The sequence below is a fragment of the Manduca sexta genome, chromosome 11 (assembly GCF_014839805.1).
Source record: "Manduca sexta isolate Smith_Timp_Sample1 chromosome 11, JHU_Msex_v1.0, whole genome shotgun sequence".
Taxonomy (NCBI): domain Eukaryota; kingdom Metazoa; phylum Arthropoda; class Insecta; order Lepidoptera; family Sphingidae; genus Manduca; species Manduca sexta.
Window position 1 is genome coordinate 13,804,808 of NC_051125.1, and position 17,861 is coordinate 13,822,668.

The 17,861-nt window shown below is 36.6% G+C and overlaps 1 protein-coding gene across 1 annotated transcript; it reads left to right on the forward strand.

Moving 5' to 3' along the window:
* The first annotated feature begins 5,129 nt into the window (after positions 1-5,129).
* Positions 5,130-7,926, forward strand: LOC119189049. Its single transcript, XM_037437697.1, has 3 exons — positions 5,130-5,142; positions 5,196-5,508; positions 7,812-7,926. Exons 1-3 carry the CDS (start codon positions 5,130-5,132, stop codon positions 7,924-7,926), a joined length of 441 nt encoding a protein of 146 aa, XP_037293594.1.
* Positions 7,927-17,861: the final 9,935 nt, after the last annotated feature.

Consider the following 17,861-nt stretch of genomic DNA (forward strand, 5'->3'; position numbering starts at 1 on the left):
ACATCGTGAGGAAACCTGCATACCTGAGAAATTCTCTATTAGAAATTTTCGAGGGTGTGTTAAGTACCGACCCGCACCAGGCCAGCGTGGTGGACTAAGGCCTATTCCCTCTCAGTAGTAGAGGAGGCCCGTGCCCAACTGTGGAACAGTATATAATACAGGGCTGATTGTATACATTATATACATAAAATTTGTTACTTTTATCCCTAAAAAAAATATTATTGATCAGAGTATTAACCTATGGCAGAATTCCTCACAATGTCATAATTAAACGCAATATTGGCCTTCATCGTTCTTGGCTTGTCAATCGTGTGCCTTGAAGTTCAATTTCCAAACGGACAAGTTTGAGTTCTTTCAAATAGAGGCGGTAAATATGTAAAAATATACAAACCATATTCATATTCTGAACATAATTATATATATTATGAGTAAACAGTTATCTAGATTAAACACATATTATAACGTAAACGTAAAGAATACATTATAAACTCTTACGAAATAATTACACGCGTAAAAGTATGAAAAGCAAAGGAAAGTAGTACATCCGGACAAACTCCAACGCAGTTCATGCAATGTTTGCGTTTGTCATTACACACGACTTTGAACTGTTCGCCGATCAATCCGACATATTTATTATTGACAAGTTGAATAATTTGTCTATTAATATCAGCCATGTATTTACTGTCCCACTACTGGGCACGGACCTTCTCTAATACTGAGAGGAATGAGGCCTCAGTCCAACACGCTGGAATTTGTATTGTTGTTATATATATGTATTGTTATAAGCTGACCGTACAGTTTTTTTCTTTTTATCTAGAGTATATTTTTAAATTCTATGGCGGAAAACCGGCATTATATGTATCACCTAACATAAGTTATAGGTAAGCAAAACTGTCTATGAATATCCGTGGCCATGAGCACGTCGCCTTTCTTATCTAATAAAGAACAAGATATATTTTTAGCATCCAAAAATCTTAATAACTTCATCAACAAAGCAATTACTAATATTACTTGTTAGGTCTAGCCGCATGCTGTTTACATGTGTGAATATCCTATATTTTATACGACTGCAAAGACGTTTTCATCTCTTTAAGTAGTAGTTAGTAAACGTATATATTCTTAGAATCAACATGTTAAACACAACTCCGTATGTCCAAAAAAAATCACTACGGAATATTTATTTCCGTATAAATGTTTTAAGCGAGCATATCGTAGATTTTTGTATGAAATCATCAGTTATGCTGTTACCAAGCGTACGCAGCTCTACAAAATCCTCTTAAAATATATTTTGCCATGACCGTGAGCGGCATTAGAAACGTCGGACGTCCGCGCTCGTCTGTTACGCGGCCCGCTACTATTGCATAATGGAGCGGCTCACTTTCCCCCTAAACAGTAAGTCACTGACCGCGTGCTCGTAGAGCTGCTCTACACTCGCCCCTTGTGCCTCGCCCCTTGGTTACTGTATATGTCCCCTTTAATTGATATTAGATAAAGTTTATTGCTTTCTTCTTGTGCTGTGGTTATTTACGTGCACAAGCGGTGTTCTTCTACCGTCATATGATCTAATAATTGTAGAGCAACTGCAAAAAGTACATGGGTCGTACACCATTATCAGTATAAATGTAAAAAAACTCTGATTTTATACGTATGAATATAATTTTCTGATTTCTAATGCACCGAGTAGTCGAATATGAAACAAGCTATACTTAACAGTTGTATTATTTTTTTGCATATCCACCTGGTCTGCCTCCACGATCTAGGTTAAGTGTAAGGTTACTGCCATTTATCGTAATATTTTATCAAGGGTTATTACATTGCGAACACTATATAGTACTTCAATATAATATATAAGTAACCGATGTAGAGGATGAGGCTCTTTCCGTGATATAAGAAGTCGCGGGTCCTACGCCGACAGTATCCGATAGCCTGGTCGGCAACCCCGCAGGTTCAAAACCTCTGACTTTTCAAAGTTATTTATTGCTTATAAATTACGATTCAGTTTTACGGTGAAGTAAAATAACGTGAGAAAAGCTACATACCTGAGAATTCTCCAATTCTTACATGTGTAAATTTTGGGACAGAAGACTCTAGACACTTCTATGTTATACCAACAATGTTGTATTTCGTGTGAAGTGACTTAAGAATTAATATACAATATAAGAAATGAAATAAACATTTCATAAAACAAATAATTATTTATCATTGAAACTTCAACTATGAAAATATTGCAACACAAAATCTCTAAAAATAAATTCAATGAATAATGAATGTTGACTTTTAATTTCATTAGGGGCGAAATTGGAGGGGCGAACATCACTAAGCGATCCACAATCAGCTGTTAAAAAGTTCTTTATCTGGTGTCATCTCTAAAAGCTTGTAGTTGGCGATGCGAGCAGACACTAATGGTCTTTATTATGCCGTCAAACTATGCAAAAAACCTGGTGAATGTAAAACAAAAAGGAAGAGGAACTCAGTGCCTATTTATCTGTTGTGACATTAAATAGAGTTCATTTTATTGAGTCACTAGATAACTGATTATACTTCTCAATGTTCTTTTTTATGTTTCTTCCGAACAAATTAAAATTGAATGTGAGAGTGAATGTGTGCTAATTATGATGATTCGTTTTTCACCGCGTGTATAATAATGTGGGACGGCATAATTTTGACCATCGAAAAAAGCATAGTGAATAAAATAATTATAAATATAGTAAGTACCTATGCACGTACTTTATCCATAAACTATATCACTTCACCTTATCTATACTCTAGTATTTAGACATCTTACTCCAAGAGATCTGATTCACAAATAGCCGTCTCCTCTCACGAGAAGAGCTAATGTTAACACTAGATAGTTTACGTAACCAGAGCTAGAGTGTGGGAAATATCAAAGTTAACAACATAAGGCAAACCTTACACGATATAACATTAACAACAAATTCTTAAAATCCCATTCATATTTTTTGGATGCAATTGTAAATATCATAGGCATGCATAAAAAAATACTAGGGCCTCATCTTGGCCGTTATATTGGATTTAAAATGACGTGTATACAAAACTGCTTTAAAATTAATTTGCAAGATTTGACTCGAAAATACATACAAATATTGCAAGTTAAACAAGAGCTTGTCAAAAACATACACAAACCCTGACCTTACAATTAAATACAAATCTCAGTAATTAAGTAGCAGGAACTTGCGTTTTCACAATAATCAAGCAAAATAAAAAAATCTGCTAATTAGGACAGAGTAGTAAGATGGGTTTCGAGTCTTTGCCTTCTTGCAGAAGCATTAAAACTACATTTTAAATTGAGGAACTAGCCTATGTATTCATATAATAGTAATGTGTAATATTTGCTATCCTAAGCAATATTTTAACATGAATCGAATGATGTTCACCTACTGGTAACCGACCACAGCCGCTCTGACTACAATGCCAAGGGCACAATAAAGCCACAGCCTACGATTTTTTTTATATAATAACCGAAGTCGTATGTTTTTTGCTTAAATTTCCTTCTCACAATAAAGGTAGTCTATAATAGCAGTAAAGGATAATTTAGTATACTATATAAGACGTGAAAGAATTTTCACAATCTGAACAATTCGGTAAATTAACACATTCGACCAATCAATACCTCATATTAATAATATTAGTATAGATATATAAAACAGTCCAATATGTAATATTCGTCTAAAATTCCCTAATGTTTCTTGAATATCTGGCGAGTTCATTCTCCCTTTCGTTTCGCGTGTCGAGCGAGAGGCCGCCACGTTAAGAGGTCGGCTCTTGACCCGCCCTTAGCCCTCCGTACGAGACTTTGCTTTCTCGAAAACGAGTAATGGTATATTGTTTCACGGAGCAAATGCTTGCTCAGATCACAGAAAGAAAGTATCTGGCGGTTCTATAAAATAAAATGGCGAAAGCTTAAACAATTTATGGCTTTTAAACTGTCTATCGCGGTCTGGTGACAGCGTAACATGCCAACCGGAAGGTCGTGACTTCGTTCCCCAGGTCGCATATTAATAATACTTTCCGTTTTTATTGTGGGAACTTTAAAACGTTGATAGTACAATGTGAGATTTTTGGAGCAATACAAGAACGTATCCACATACTAATACACATTTACACAGATTTGAATGTGTGTTTTAACTCTTTGATTCCTATGCTTCAGATAGCGATATGTATATTGCTGTTCCTGGCTACAACCAAAGCTGAAATGCTAGAAGATCAACCAACGCCAAATGTAACAAAACTTTACCCCGTATCAAAAACACTTGACCCTAGAAACAACTGTAGAAACGAAAACGAATCTCAAAACCGTTAAAGAGAAAAGCAAGACTGATGTGACGACTTGAAATTAGAGGCTGCGTTTGCTGAGACTAATTTAGATGGGAAAGACAAGGATGGAAATATAACAGTAGTAGAGGAAAAAGCTAGAGAGAATAATGATAGTAAGGTGTTCAAGCCAAGTCAGCCGTTGGGCAGTTTTGTTGATGAAGAAGTTTCAGCTACGGAACCTTATGAATCAGTCACGGAAGTGCATAAGCAGCCCGCTACTGATTTTGTCAGGTAATTAGACTATACTAGGCTCTTATTATTAAAATCATTAACATTCGTATGACATAACAACGATTTAAACGTAGATTTTAGTCCACTACGTCCTGAACTCTATTCTCAGTCAAATAAAATATGCGTAGATTGGAATTATACTGTAAAAACAAATTAGAACTTTCTTTTTGGATCAAGGTACATTTGCCTATTCCTTTGAGATAGACTACGCATATCAACGATCGACTGACATAACATCATCTTTATTAATACATTAATAATCCATATAAAATTTCCTTTCAGCCCTCCAAAAGAACAATATTACATAACACAAAAAGAACTACCCACAGAACCCCTTCAAGAAATTCCTCCAGGGTTCACAAAATTTCCATACATATTTGAAAAACCCATTTACACGAAGGCCAAAGACTGGCCACCTGATATTTTAGAATCCAAACCCACAGCAGAGGTACCGGTAACTGTTCCTGGTAATTATGGCAGTTCTGAGGTCAACGGATTCCCTATTAAAAATGGAAACTCTGAGATATATAAGGTTCCCGAGTATCACGGAAGCTCTGAGACCCATGGACACCCTGGGTTGAATGGAAACTCTGGCTTCTATAAAATTCCTGAGGGCTATGGTAGCTCAGAGATTTATGGATTTAATGGAAATTCTGGGTTCAAATTTCCGGAATTTCATGGAAGCCCTGAAACACATAGTTTTACTGGTCATGAAAATCCTAGGAACCACGGATATGCTGGGTTCCGTAATCATCCTACAGTTCCTGGATTCCATGAGACCCGTGGAAAACCAGGATCGTATGGCGTACCTTCTGTAACTGAAGTGCCTGCAGGCGGACTTTACAAACTAACTGACCCTTTCAAGGAGGAAGCAGGAGTTATAAGCACTGGAGATTATAATTGGAATGTTAATGGAGATGTGATGGAAAGTCATAAGAAGAGGTAAGTTTATGTTTTGTTTATTACAACAAAGATTTATTTAGTGCGTCTCTCGATAGAGAATATATTTTTCTTTTCGAATTAACTTTGGATAATTTTTACTCTTAGACACTGGTATATAAGCAGCATCAAATCTCATGCGAGTGACCTGCTCGTCTCGTAATACCATAGACAAGGTAGTCAAGTCTATAAAATGATAGTGGAAGTAGCCATAATGTATTGATTATGTGCAGATAACCGCGTGTCGTTTGATACGTCTTTCCTTTCACCGCAAACCGGATGCGTTTTATTAGGCTTATGATTTGCATGTCAAGAGGATATCTATTTAATGATTATGGTTCTGTAGGTAGTTGTCAGATATAAATATGTAGTTACGAATGTAATTTATAAATTATTTCTTTTAACAAAGAGGAAAGTTAACTCTGATTGTATGGAGTTCGCTATCCTTCCTGTATCTGTTTTTATTTTCGACGAAAACAAATTATTGTTACTGCCAAGATATAGATCTAGCAACCGCCTGGAAAAAATATACTAATCAACAGACAAGCGCTGATATTTCCAAATCTTCAAGAAGGAAATTCTTTTGAAAACGCCTTCGTACCTGCCGACTCAAGGAATTAACTTAGTCAATCTCACACGATAAAAGTCTTGCTGTCTATGAGAAACGAGCAAATATGTAAAGTCACTACTTTCTAAGCCACTGCGGAACTCTAAAACGAATAGCACCGATAATATCTAATATTGCTCGCACACAACACACAGACAGACGTATGTGTCACAACATTATAGATCACCTCACTGATGCGTTAAGATAAACGGATCGCGAGCATTTGATAGTGAAATCGATTCTCAGGAGAAGAATTTGATTGATTATTATAATAAAAACAGATCTACCTCGCCACTGCATACACGTTTACTAAATGATAGGTCACTTATATCCGAGACTCTAGATATAATCGGTAGTTTATTTATGTTCAGTATACACTATATCCAAGTATAGTTGGGAGTTGGTTGTTCATTTTGTTTTCACTGTTATAAAAAGACATGTGTATTTGATTGCCTGAATTATGGCTGCTGCGATGGCATAGTTATATTAGTGTGCGGTATGACTAGCGCTTTGAAATCTAGGGTCAAATGTCGGGTCAGGCAAAGATATTGTGGTTTTCGGCTCAATGACAGACGGGAGTTTGGAATTTGGGCCTGATATGTCGACAATCCTCTATCACATTTAGTTTTACATGAAAGTCGATGTTGCATTCGATAGTTTGTCACTTTTCAAGTGTTGTGGATTATAAAGTCAATTTAACAGTTTTTTGCACTTGCGTCGTTGTAATTCTAAAGGTACGACATTATAGGACCGAATACAAATTGGGAAATTTGGTTGTACCAGTTGCGCCTCATCTTTATAAATGAAAGACGTAAGTGCATCTATATGTGTACTGTATACATAACCTATTTTATGCAACTAAACGATGTCCCTCCAAACCAAGCCCGCGTTTTTATTAGATAAACAGAATTTATTAGAAAATTCAACATTCTATGTCATAATCGTTAATGGCTAATAAATAAATTATAATGTATATTTGTGTCGTAAACATTAGATTTACATATTTTCGCGCTAAAACTAACGTGAAATTAATTATGTTTAACACATTTTCTACAGCTAATGATTCTAGAGACAGTTTTCATTCTTGCAATATTGTTTAAATTTTAGTTTAAATCATTTGTGGTAGATAGCTGTTCTTACATAGTTACAGGAAAGTAAATCTCGGTTCAAGTCACCACACCAGGAGACCCCAGTCTTGCTGTTGACAAAATGTAAAAGATAGCGTCGTCAGGTTAGCGCTTAGTACCACTAAACGCACATCGTGTATTTATCCCAAAGAGTTAGGCAATAGCAAAACCAGGCATCCACTATTCGCCACGTGTGTTCTATTTAATGATGTAATAGGAACGAGCCTATTGCCATATCAGGAATAAATACCATACTCCGGACTGATACTATACAGCAAAACCCAATATCACCACCACTGCGACTAAATTCGAAACACTGGAGTAAAGCTTTACTGTTTTGCATTGGGTAAGGTGAAGTTAAAAGAAATTCAAAACTTCCCTTTCCTTCTTTCCCATTTCCCGTTCTTCCCCTACATGGTACCTATCCAAGATTACCCGGGCTGTATGTATAGGCAGTAGTCTTAAACCGCATTAAGAAGAACCATATCTTCTTGGCTTCCATAAAAAAGATCTTTTCGTCCTTCAACCGCCGTGCAGCACCTCAGAGACTAAATCCATATATATGATTCCAGGACGAGCCCGCTGAAACATTTGCTGCAAATCATCACCGCGTTCCTCCCCGTGGGGCTGATAATCTCAGCGCTCACCCCCAGTGTCATTACCATTCACAACACCGACACTCAGTAAGTAAAATAAACCATATTTATTGGCCTAATATCAATAACGTCTGCACACTTATCTTGAATACTTTTTTATTATTTTTATACTGGCACGGCAAAGTGACAGCACCTGATGGTAAGTGGAGTGGGATTCAATAGAATGTCAATTGACGAGAGATGATTGCCACTCGGCAGTCGACACAATTATGCCGGCCTGTTGGAACAGACATACACAGACTGATCCCGGAATGCGAAACACGTGGGCTTTAACGGGTTTTAACACCTTGTGTACGGCGTTTACTTTGACACTTTGGTAGACAGAACTATATAAATTAAACACCCTCTTTTTGCAATCGGTTGAAAGGTGACAAAGTCAAAAGTTTCTCTCGATTACCCAAGAGCACATTCACTGAAAGTAAAACATTTTTGTTTTATGTTTCATCAGAATTTTTTAGTTACACGAAACAGTATCATAATTATTTACCATAAAGCCAGATTGTTGCGACATTACTATATTATAAAGTAAAAAACTACGTTGAACCGGAATGAGAGCTAATTTTATTTCCTTGTATAAAATACACGTACGTTATTTAACTCGGCCAATTTGTCAGCCGGGGAACGTCGGCGGCGACCGCGAGGTGCGGCGGATGGAAGCGTCTAGCGAAGGCTCTTCAGGGGCGTAGACAAGATGCCTTTTTACAATCGTTTAATAAAAAATATTGTGTCGGAATGACATATCCTAGCGATAGAATTATCGATCGCTTTTAATAAAAAATATTTTATTGGCCCCGGCTGTTATTTTCCTCAGTTATATTATTAATGTTTTTTATTTCAAGTAATTTTGGTAGTTTTAATCTCCCTGAAATTTAAAAATATATCTTTCTTTTCTTTTCTTGAACTAGGTATTTCGATTATGAAGAACGCTGGTCCCACATCATTCCTTATGTTTTTTAAAAATTCAGAGATGCGCAAGTATTCTTTATTCCTGTTTATAATATATTAATCTAATTAATACATACTTCGAAAAATCATTTACATAGGTACCCCTGGGGACCAAGAATTCTATATCGACAAACTGTGCTTCTTAAAAAATACATTGACATCTTCAGGAAAAACTATTATATATAATATAATCTAGCTAGTCTATTCTAGCGTTAGTACATCGGTGTACATTCAGTTAATGTTATAGAGGTGGCCCGCGGACGCCGGAAAGCGCATGTCTTACTCGCACGCCATTTGCATTCACGCAATTACAATAATGTACGCTGTAGTAAAATTATCCACACATTACACTGCGGTAAATCTTAGCCGCTGTCTATAATGCGACATGCAACACGAAACTATACTTCTCTAGCCGAAATTCATAAATTACATTAAGCTATCAGAGGCATGGTGCACAATATACTTAATTTGTTCATTGTTACGGCTAAAAAGCGGCGACAACCTAATCGTGTAGGAACGGACTGCCGAGACAAATACCCGCAGATTCAAATCTAAGGGCAGACACTTCTGACTTTCTAAAATTATGTATGTATTCTTTATGTATTATCCCTCTCAGTAGTAGAGGAGGACCGTGCCCAACAGTGGGTCAATATACAGGTCTGATATTATTATTATTGCTGTCTCCAAACAACAGTGTACGCAAAGTTGTGTGTCAATTTGTGTGTTCATAATATCATTGGTATATCAGCATACAAAACTCACGATAGGAATGCAGTTGAACACAGACACAGTAGAGACTAGAAAAAAACTGAATAAACTTTACAGTTCACTTGCGTCTACTTCTCGTTACAACAGCATTCTGTGTTACCTTCAAAATCACCAACTGCATGCAAATAGTACATGTTAACATGCTTAATATCGGAAGTCCGCACACGAATATAGGGCTGTCAACTTTTCCTGCGAATTCTTTGTATTTCGCTCTAGCTATTGTCAAATGAACCAATTGTTTGATAACCCTACATTACGCTTACACAAGTCAGAAAATATGTCTGTTTGTATGTAAGGCGTATAATATCGCAGGTGTGACATCGCCCTCTACATTGCTTTGGATCGAATAAATTGTTTAGAAAATAGCTATTACCATCCTCAATTCCGTCAGGTGTGTTACGAAAAGATAATTCTACAATACAACTCTACGAATAAAAATATATTAAATAAGAGATACCTCTCCTGCATGACAAGCTTGTGTTCTGATTTGCGAGACACTATATCTACATAATACCTAGAGTATTTATTTAATACTAACTTTTGCTTGCGCCTTTGCCTACGTGAAAAAGCTAGTTTTCCGGAATAATAGTCCCGCTTTATATTTTCCCGGGATAAATGTAGCTTATGGCCTTTCCAGGGTCACAAACTATCATCATACTAAATATAATTAAAATCGGTTCAAAAGTTCAGCTGTGAAAGAATAGAGAATTTCGCATCTATAAATATGGATTGGTTTTGATTCTTCCCCAGGCAGGCATCGAACCCATTCCGTCGGTCGGACAGCGTGCCAGACGTGCCGCCCATAAGCGAGCGATGTCGGCGGCGACTGCTCTGCGAACTCCAATCAGACGCGAATTACAGGTACTCACCACCATCATATAATTTTACTATATTTTCTCCGCATTATTAGTTTGCTAATCAGTTTGAAGAAAGTTTATTTTATAACTCGTCAAACTATCAGCATTCAGCAGACATGATCTGGGATACATTTTCTCAGCCATCAGGCATAATGTGTTAAATTAAGCCATACAATATCAGTTCAGCATACCGACTAGAAACCATGAGGTGACATTCGGCGCAAAGCATATGCTGGTTTTTATCGTATTACAGTCTGACTTCTTTATGTTTACCCTAAAAATACAAACGCTGTCCTCCTCTACATCAGTAGGAGGACCGCGATGCCGTTCATCCTTATGCTGAACTGAACAGTGATACTGCACTGTGCTATTTTGTTATAGCATATCCCTCCTTTCAAAGATGATAGTCTAATACTTTAACATAAGTAACTACTAGTACTTCAGATTTATTCATTGTGTACTATTTTCCAGTCCATCTCAGAAAGGCAAACGCAAGCACTGCTACAAGATCTACTGCGAGGATACACAGGCTCTGTGGACATTGCTGCACTGGCTCCTCACGCGACGCAAGGCAGGAGAAGACCATGGAGCTAGGAGAATCACTTAGCATCATTTATATTATGATTTCTTGTGTTGGAAGGGGGATTGTAAGACTTGTTTTTAGAATTTCTAAGTTCATTATTCTTTGTTATAAACCAGAAGTGATTTTATTATAATATATTTGTTTAATTTTTTGATGATTATTTCCGACTGAAGATGTCCTTGGCCGGGTATGATTTTTATGAAGAGCACTGTGATAGAGCCTTTGTCTTCAGAGAATAAGAGTGTGTAATGTGTATGTCATTTAAATATATACAACTTAAAACATGATATTAAATATTATCGGTGTTTAATTTAATAATTACCTTTTTCTTTTAGCTTATTCACTTTTGAATTTGAATGTAATTTCGTACTTTCCCATGTCCCGCGATATGCTTCCTCAATAGGACGTGATTCAGCTATATTAATGGAAAGCTATTTATTATTTACGCACATTTGCAATGACTGGTCGATATCAAAAGACATTACAGGTGGAAATGCGTAAGCGAAATAACTATCTCCATGGTGTAACTTAATTATATTAGGCTTACGCTATCATTTACGCAGGAGTAAGCAGAGACGTAAGTAATACACAGTTGAGAGTTAGAAAGAGAGAACTTATTAGCCAAAAAATCTAATCGTAGGACACTAGTATATTTTATTGAATGGAAACCTAACAATTTTAAACTGCCTTACTTAACAAAAGTATTTAGATGTTTGAATTCCTGATACTACAACCAAAAAATAAAATCTTGGCGTATAAGTTACAGGTTTGTAACTTAAAAGTACCTACACCAAATATAATTAAAATCTTGTTTCAGTTAATGATTATTTTTATGACTAATAATTATTACTTTACATAATACATTATACAAAATGTCTATCTTTTCATTGCTATACATTACAACTTTTTCCTGCAATTATACAACGAGCCGCAACCACCAATAGGAACAACAAAATAACGAACAATCTCTTAGTCATTCGATTAAATGTGGCAACAGGAAAAACACACCTCACTCAATATGGTCCCTTTGTTAACGAGTTATTAACAGACGTACATTATATAATATAAGCCTTCGTGATGAAAAGCGAAACATGAGACCGTGGGTTCACACCCTGTGCCGAGCTGATTGTTTCATTTATAAAAGATCCAAGTTCGGGCATTTGACTATAAAGCCGGTTGTAGAAAATTATACAATTTTTTTCTGCTTTGAATGACGAGACGAGTTTGCCGTTCGCCTGGTGGTAAGCGATACGTCTACCCAGAAATAGTAGAAACATCATCCAACACCTTGAATTACAAAATATTGTTTGGTATTCCACGGCGCTCGCCATCCTGAGACATGAGATGTTAAGTCTTATTATGTCCAGTAGTTACACTGGCTACAATGTCCTTCAAATCATCAACAGTGACTACACATTGTTGCTTGATGGCAGAAATGGACATTGTTGTGGTACCAACCCAGGTGGTTTCTCACATATGAGAGACCTACCACCAGTAGATACCTACCACCAGTAAGATACCTATATCTAAGTAAAAGATTTCTAGTGACCGCTGCGAGACGCAATGTTCCTCGCTAATTAGCATAAAGCATTATAGATAAATACTTTAATTTCGATATATTAATTCTGCAAGGGTCTAAGTTAGATAAGGCTTCAAGTAATAGCAGCAATGATTACTGTCTATGATTCTTGTTTAAAATGGTATTAAAAACCGCACATGTTTATTGTACAAGAGTAGAAAACGTAGAGAGTAATGTTGCGGCCAAAACAATATAATACCGCCGGCCACAAGTCATAAACGAGCTACCACAACCCACCGCGGAGTATCCAGTAGCCGTCGCGAGATAAGTGAAAATGACTAACGTAACAGGAACAAATAAAGCTTTTTATATTTAGAACTTGATCTTTGAGATAAATAAAAACTTAATTTTCGATCCCACACTAACAACTCCACTGTTATCAACTTTCAGTTCTACTACACAAAACCCGAAACAAATACCGAACCTCATTTATACGATGATGGAAGAACCTTCTAATATCACAGCTATCGCGAACAAAGCACTCTACCATTCAAGTAACACCGGTTAAAAACACTTTCGATAAATACAAAGCGTCCACTTTCGTGGATGACACATAAGAATACCGGTACAATAGAGCAGATGGGCTGATAGCTGTGGAAGAGAGCCATCTTTACGTAACGCCAGCGAACCGGGGAAAGACTGATGATACTGATCATTTTTGGCAGTAGGATATATTATTTTGTATCTGCCCGAATAGCGACCAGCATACAAAAGTTGTAAACCACGTTCCGGGTTGCGTTCCCGGACCTATCCGGATATATCTTGTCAACCTAATTGCGTCGACTGGCAAGGAATAATGAATGTTCATCAATTTGGACCCTACTCTGATTACTATTAGGTGCAGAGGAGTCAGAGGAGGACCCTGTAAAAAAAAAATCTTTCGGCGCATTTGACGGGATCCTGATGATAAATACCACCGGCAATGGACGTGCAGAGACATTTTAGATTCGTCGCACATCTTGAAAGAGAAGTAGGAATTTTGAATATGGAGTCCAGATCTCATTGATCTTGACAACGTTACAAAGCTCCATTTTCACTTTCGTTTTCTGAAACTACTACAAGCTGTTACTGGATAGGTAATCAAACCTGTCCAATCATGCTGAGCACTCTCGGCAAAATTATGTTAAATAGTTCCACATAATTTCCATATTATATTCTACCACTCATATCTTATTTTTGTTAAAAATCTAGTTACAATATTTGAATATGTTAGCATCATGTTTATTCCCAACTCATTTCACTATATTATTTTTATCATGAAAGGCGTTTTAAAACGCTTAAAACCATTCCCGACGTCCTCAAAAAGTGTTGCTCTTATGACACATCCAAATTCTTATATCTTTGTTAAAAGGCTTGAGTGGCACCTTTGTTAAAAGACTTGAGTTGTAGATAAGAAGTCAAACGAACCTCTCTCTACCTTTTTCTGTCAAAATAAAGTGGTTATAGTGAGGGGCATTAACGTTTACAAATGTTTTACTTCTTTTAACACGATCGGATGAAATGTAAATCGCTTTATTATAAGGAAATTCTAAGGAATTAATATTCACGACAATTTACTTTAGAAGCTCTCAACTTGTTGATGAAATGCTGGCTCACTTCCATACATTTGACTGCATACTCAGTCACATTTTAAATTACCCTTTCCGTTCTGGTCGAATAAAAAAAGTCGGTAATGTGTCAACCCTACTAAAATTTGACAGCTATCCGCGAGATTACAAAAAAACTAACAATACATTATAAAATGGAAGTACGCACATCATCCCAATTTGATCGCTGATGTTAATTGCACTTACGACTGGTCTTGTCATCATGCTTGCTAGCGGCATGCTTTCTTTACTCTTTATAAGATTTGACAAAACTTGATGAAACTTTTATACAATTCCTGGTTATGGTTGTCGGAGCCAATAAATCATAACCCACATTTCTTTTTCCATTGGATTAGGAGACACACTCCACATCTGTATTTGGAAATTCACTCAATTCTTTTGGAAATAACAATGAGTTCAAAGGCGGCAGTGATCATTCGTCATCAGTTTGTATGATGAAAACAATCAAATGATTGATGATCTTGAAAAATTAAATAATTGCCCTTATAATACCTTAATACCTTTATAAAAATACAAAGCCAAATAAACATAGCTATAAAATATGGACTGAATAATATCCTCACAAAATTGACTACTGTGTAGAACAAAGAAAATGTGCAATCAATACCGTTTTTCTTCGTCAACTCAAATTCTAAGAAAAGACAGCACGATGTTTATCTCTTATTCTAGAAGGTACAGTCCATTCTATATCCATCAGTAATAACAACCCCGGATATTCCACTCGACCATTAATATAATAACGTATGACATGTACCATTTGCAAGAAAAGTGAAGTTAATGTAACCAACACCGGCGTCGGTACATCGAAAGCGGGTGTTTGAAAGCGACCGCCGCCTTAGATAATGTTACCGGCCATTTACTACATAAGTTAAACTGGAAACCTACGTAATTATTGAATGAACGGATGTACACTAAATTCCATCAGATAGAAAATTTTACTATTTTGAAAAAGAAGTTTAGCCACATTTTGTGTAGTGTAATTTACAGTTCTGTTGATGGTGCAACTCTTTTATAGCTAACCTTTTTAAAAATATAATATATATTTGTGACGTCATTCAGTCCACAAGCCGGTACCTTTTAAATTTGAATTATTCAATGGAACATAACTAAAATTCTCAAATTATAACTCTACGTTTGACGTCACGCTCATGTCTTCCTCGTACCATTACGCTTGGCACCGGAGACCAAGTCATGGTGGGCTATGTCCGGTGCGTCCGGTCGATGTCCGGTGACTCGTCCGGCGTCCGGAACGAGTTTTCTCCGGTAATTGCCGCGTCCGCGTTGCGTCACCGGCGTGTGCCGACGTTATGTTGAGAGAAATTTTGTATTATATAAATATTTGTTAATTTTGTACATTCTATACCGGTTGCTATGATCTTAAAATATTTGCTAATTTTAGTCTAAACTAAAACTAGATTCATGAGGCAACACTGTTGAATATTCATATAAATATGTGACAAATTTCATATTATCAGTTAGCCCCACTCTCTAAGTATGTTGCCATACATGTTGAACGACATGTCCCTAGTGAATAAATACAGGAAGACCGATAATTATGACCTCAAGTACTTTAAAATTAGATGAATAAACCACGTATTGTAGAGGAGGAAAAATTTTAATGACCTACTTACTTTAAATTTTTAATAAAGGTACCCTCTATTTTTTAATAAATTACACCAAAACAAACCTAGAAATAAACAATTTATTACTAAAAAAATATAAACTATTTACTTCGTCTAACTATTGGTTGAAATTAAAATTTTTAAACCAATCTTAGACAATAATAGAACAACAACTAATTTAATTAAATCGTTATATCGCACATAAATACATAAAAACTACACAAACATGAACCGAAAAATAAACCCAATTAACCACCTCATAAATCTAAAACAAGTCCTAAAAAAAACCTACCGCACCCACCCTAGGACTTTTACCAAAAGCGGGTCAGCTGAGATCCTTTACCCCCACGAGCGCAGCACCTGCTCGCCGCTCGCTCAGTCGCACCTGACGCGTCGACGCGCTCTGACTGATACAACACCCGGTGCCCGCGAATCGCTTGTAAATTTCGCACAATTTCAAACTGCGGATTCGTGAGTGGTCGGGAACAGTGAGTGAGTGACACGGAGCATGCCCCAGCAGTAAATTGTCGCGGGACACACTGAGCGGTATGTTTACTTACGCAATCACTTTTACTCTTGATTTGTGCGATTGATTCGAAGTGTTGGTTAGGCTGGTAGAAAGATTTATCTTTAATTGAGGATTGATAATGAATTCGTGATTTATCTAGTATTGTGTTTACATGATTGTCTCTTAAGTGTTATATTTCCGTGTTTCCAAACACTCGCTTTGTAAAACAAGGCAAATTACTGCCCGTTAGTTCATTCCTGAAATAAAAATTAGTGGCAAAATTAATGTCCTTTCCTCTTAGTGGAAGAATTTTCAAAATATAACCAGTAATAAAAAATTGGCGCACTCAAAAGACGAGGAGATATCTTTGGATATAGAATTATTAGTTAGTCATTATTTTAAAAGAAATTGTTAAAAACCCCACATAAAAAAACAATCTAATATCAAAAATTGACACATCATTCGGTTTGTGACAAACGAACCTGCGATCTTTCGTATCTCAGCTCCACTCCCACTGCGCCATAGCAGTCAGTGCCGTCGAAATAAAGGCACAATATCTGACATAATTACAACTGTTTTAGGAAGCAAAGCATTAAAATTAATATGAATACTTTTGAAGGATACATTTGTATTCATGAGAAGGTTCGACAGAACCTTCTCATGAATTTTAAGATGATGCCAAGATTCTCAGAGGACACTCTGAGAATCTTGGCAATACACATTTTAATCTGATTACCCTAATTAATACTATGCCTTGGAGTCTCAATATTTATTACAAGAACAAGAAAGATTGGCCTCTCAAATTATTACAGTGTAGGAAGAAAGTGACAATGAATTAAAATATATATTTGTAACATTAATCGTTAAGGCTGTAACCAGTTTAGGAAGCGGTTCCAAGGGCAAAAGTAAACTAAAATACACATGTCTCGCCATTATCCCCAAAGGAGTAGCCGAGAAAGAGGTAGGTGCAACTAGGATATCCACTTTTAGCCGTTTGTGGTCCTTTGCATCATGTAGTAGGGGCGAGCCTATTTCCATATCAGACACATATTTCAGAGTCCAGGTTAATACTAAAAAGAAAACAAAATATCAAATTGCCCGATACGGGATTTGAACCTGAGTCCTCATAGCGGAAGCCGTACTGTGCACGCAATGAAACTACGCCACCGAGATAGCACTGACAACTAGCGTGCTGAGAAATCAGATACAATCCCGGATTTGCGTTGGGGATATTGGGATTTGCTAGTCTCATCACCTCAGAGTCTAGATATGTGCTCGGCGAATGGTAAAAGCTCGTGCCCTAATACATGGATCTTAACACAGCTGGATATGTTCTATAGATGTGTTAGACTTCTGATTATCCCTGGAGATAAAAGGGCGTATTGTGTGCTGTTTGATCGCTCATCAATAATCTCAAAACTCATAAACAAATTTGGGTTCTCACTAGTCTGCTGAATAACGCAACGTTTTCATCAATCGTTATTTTGTGTACTCGTA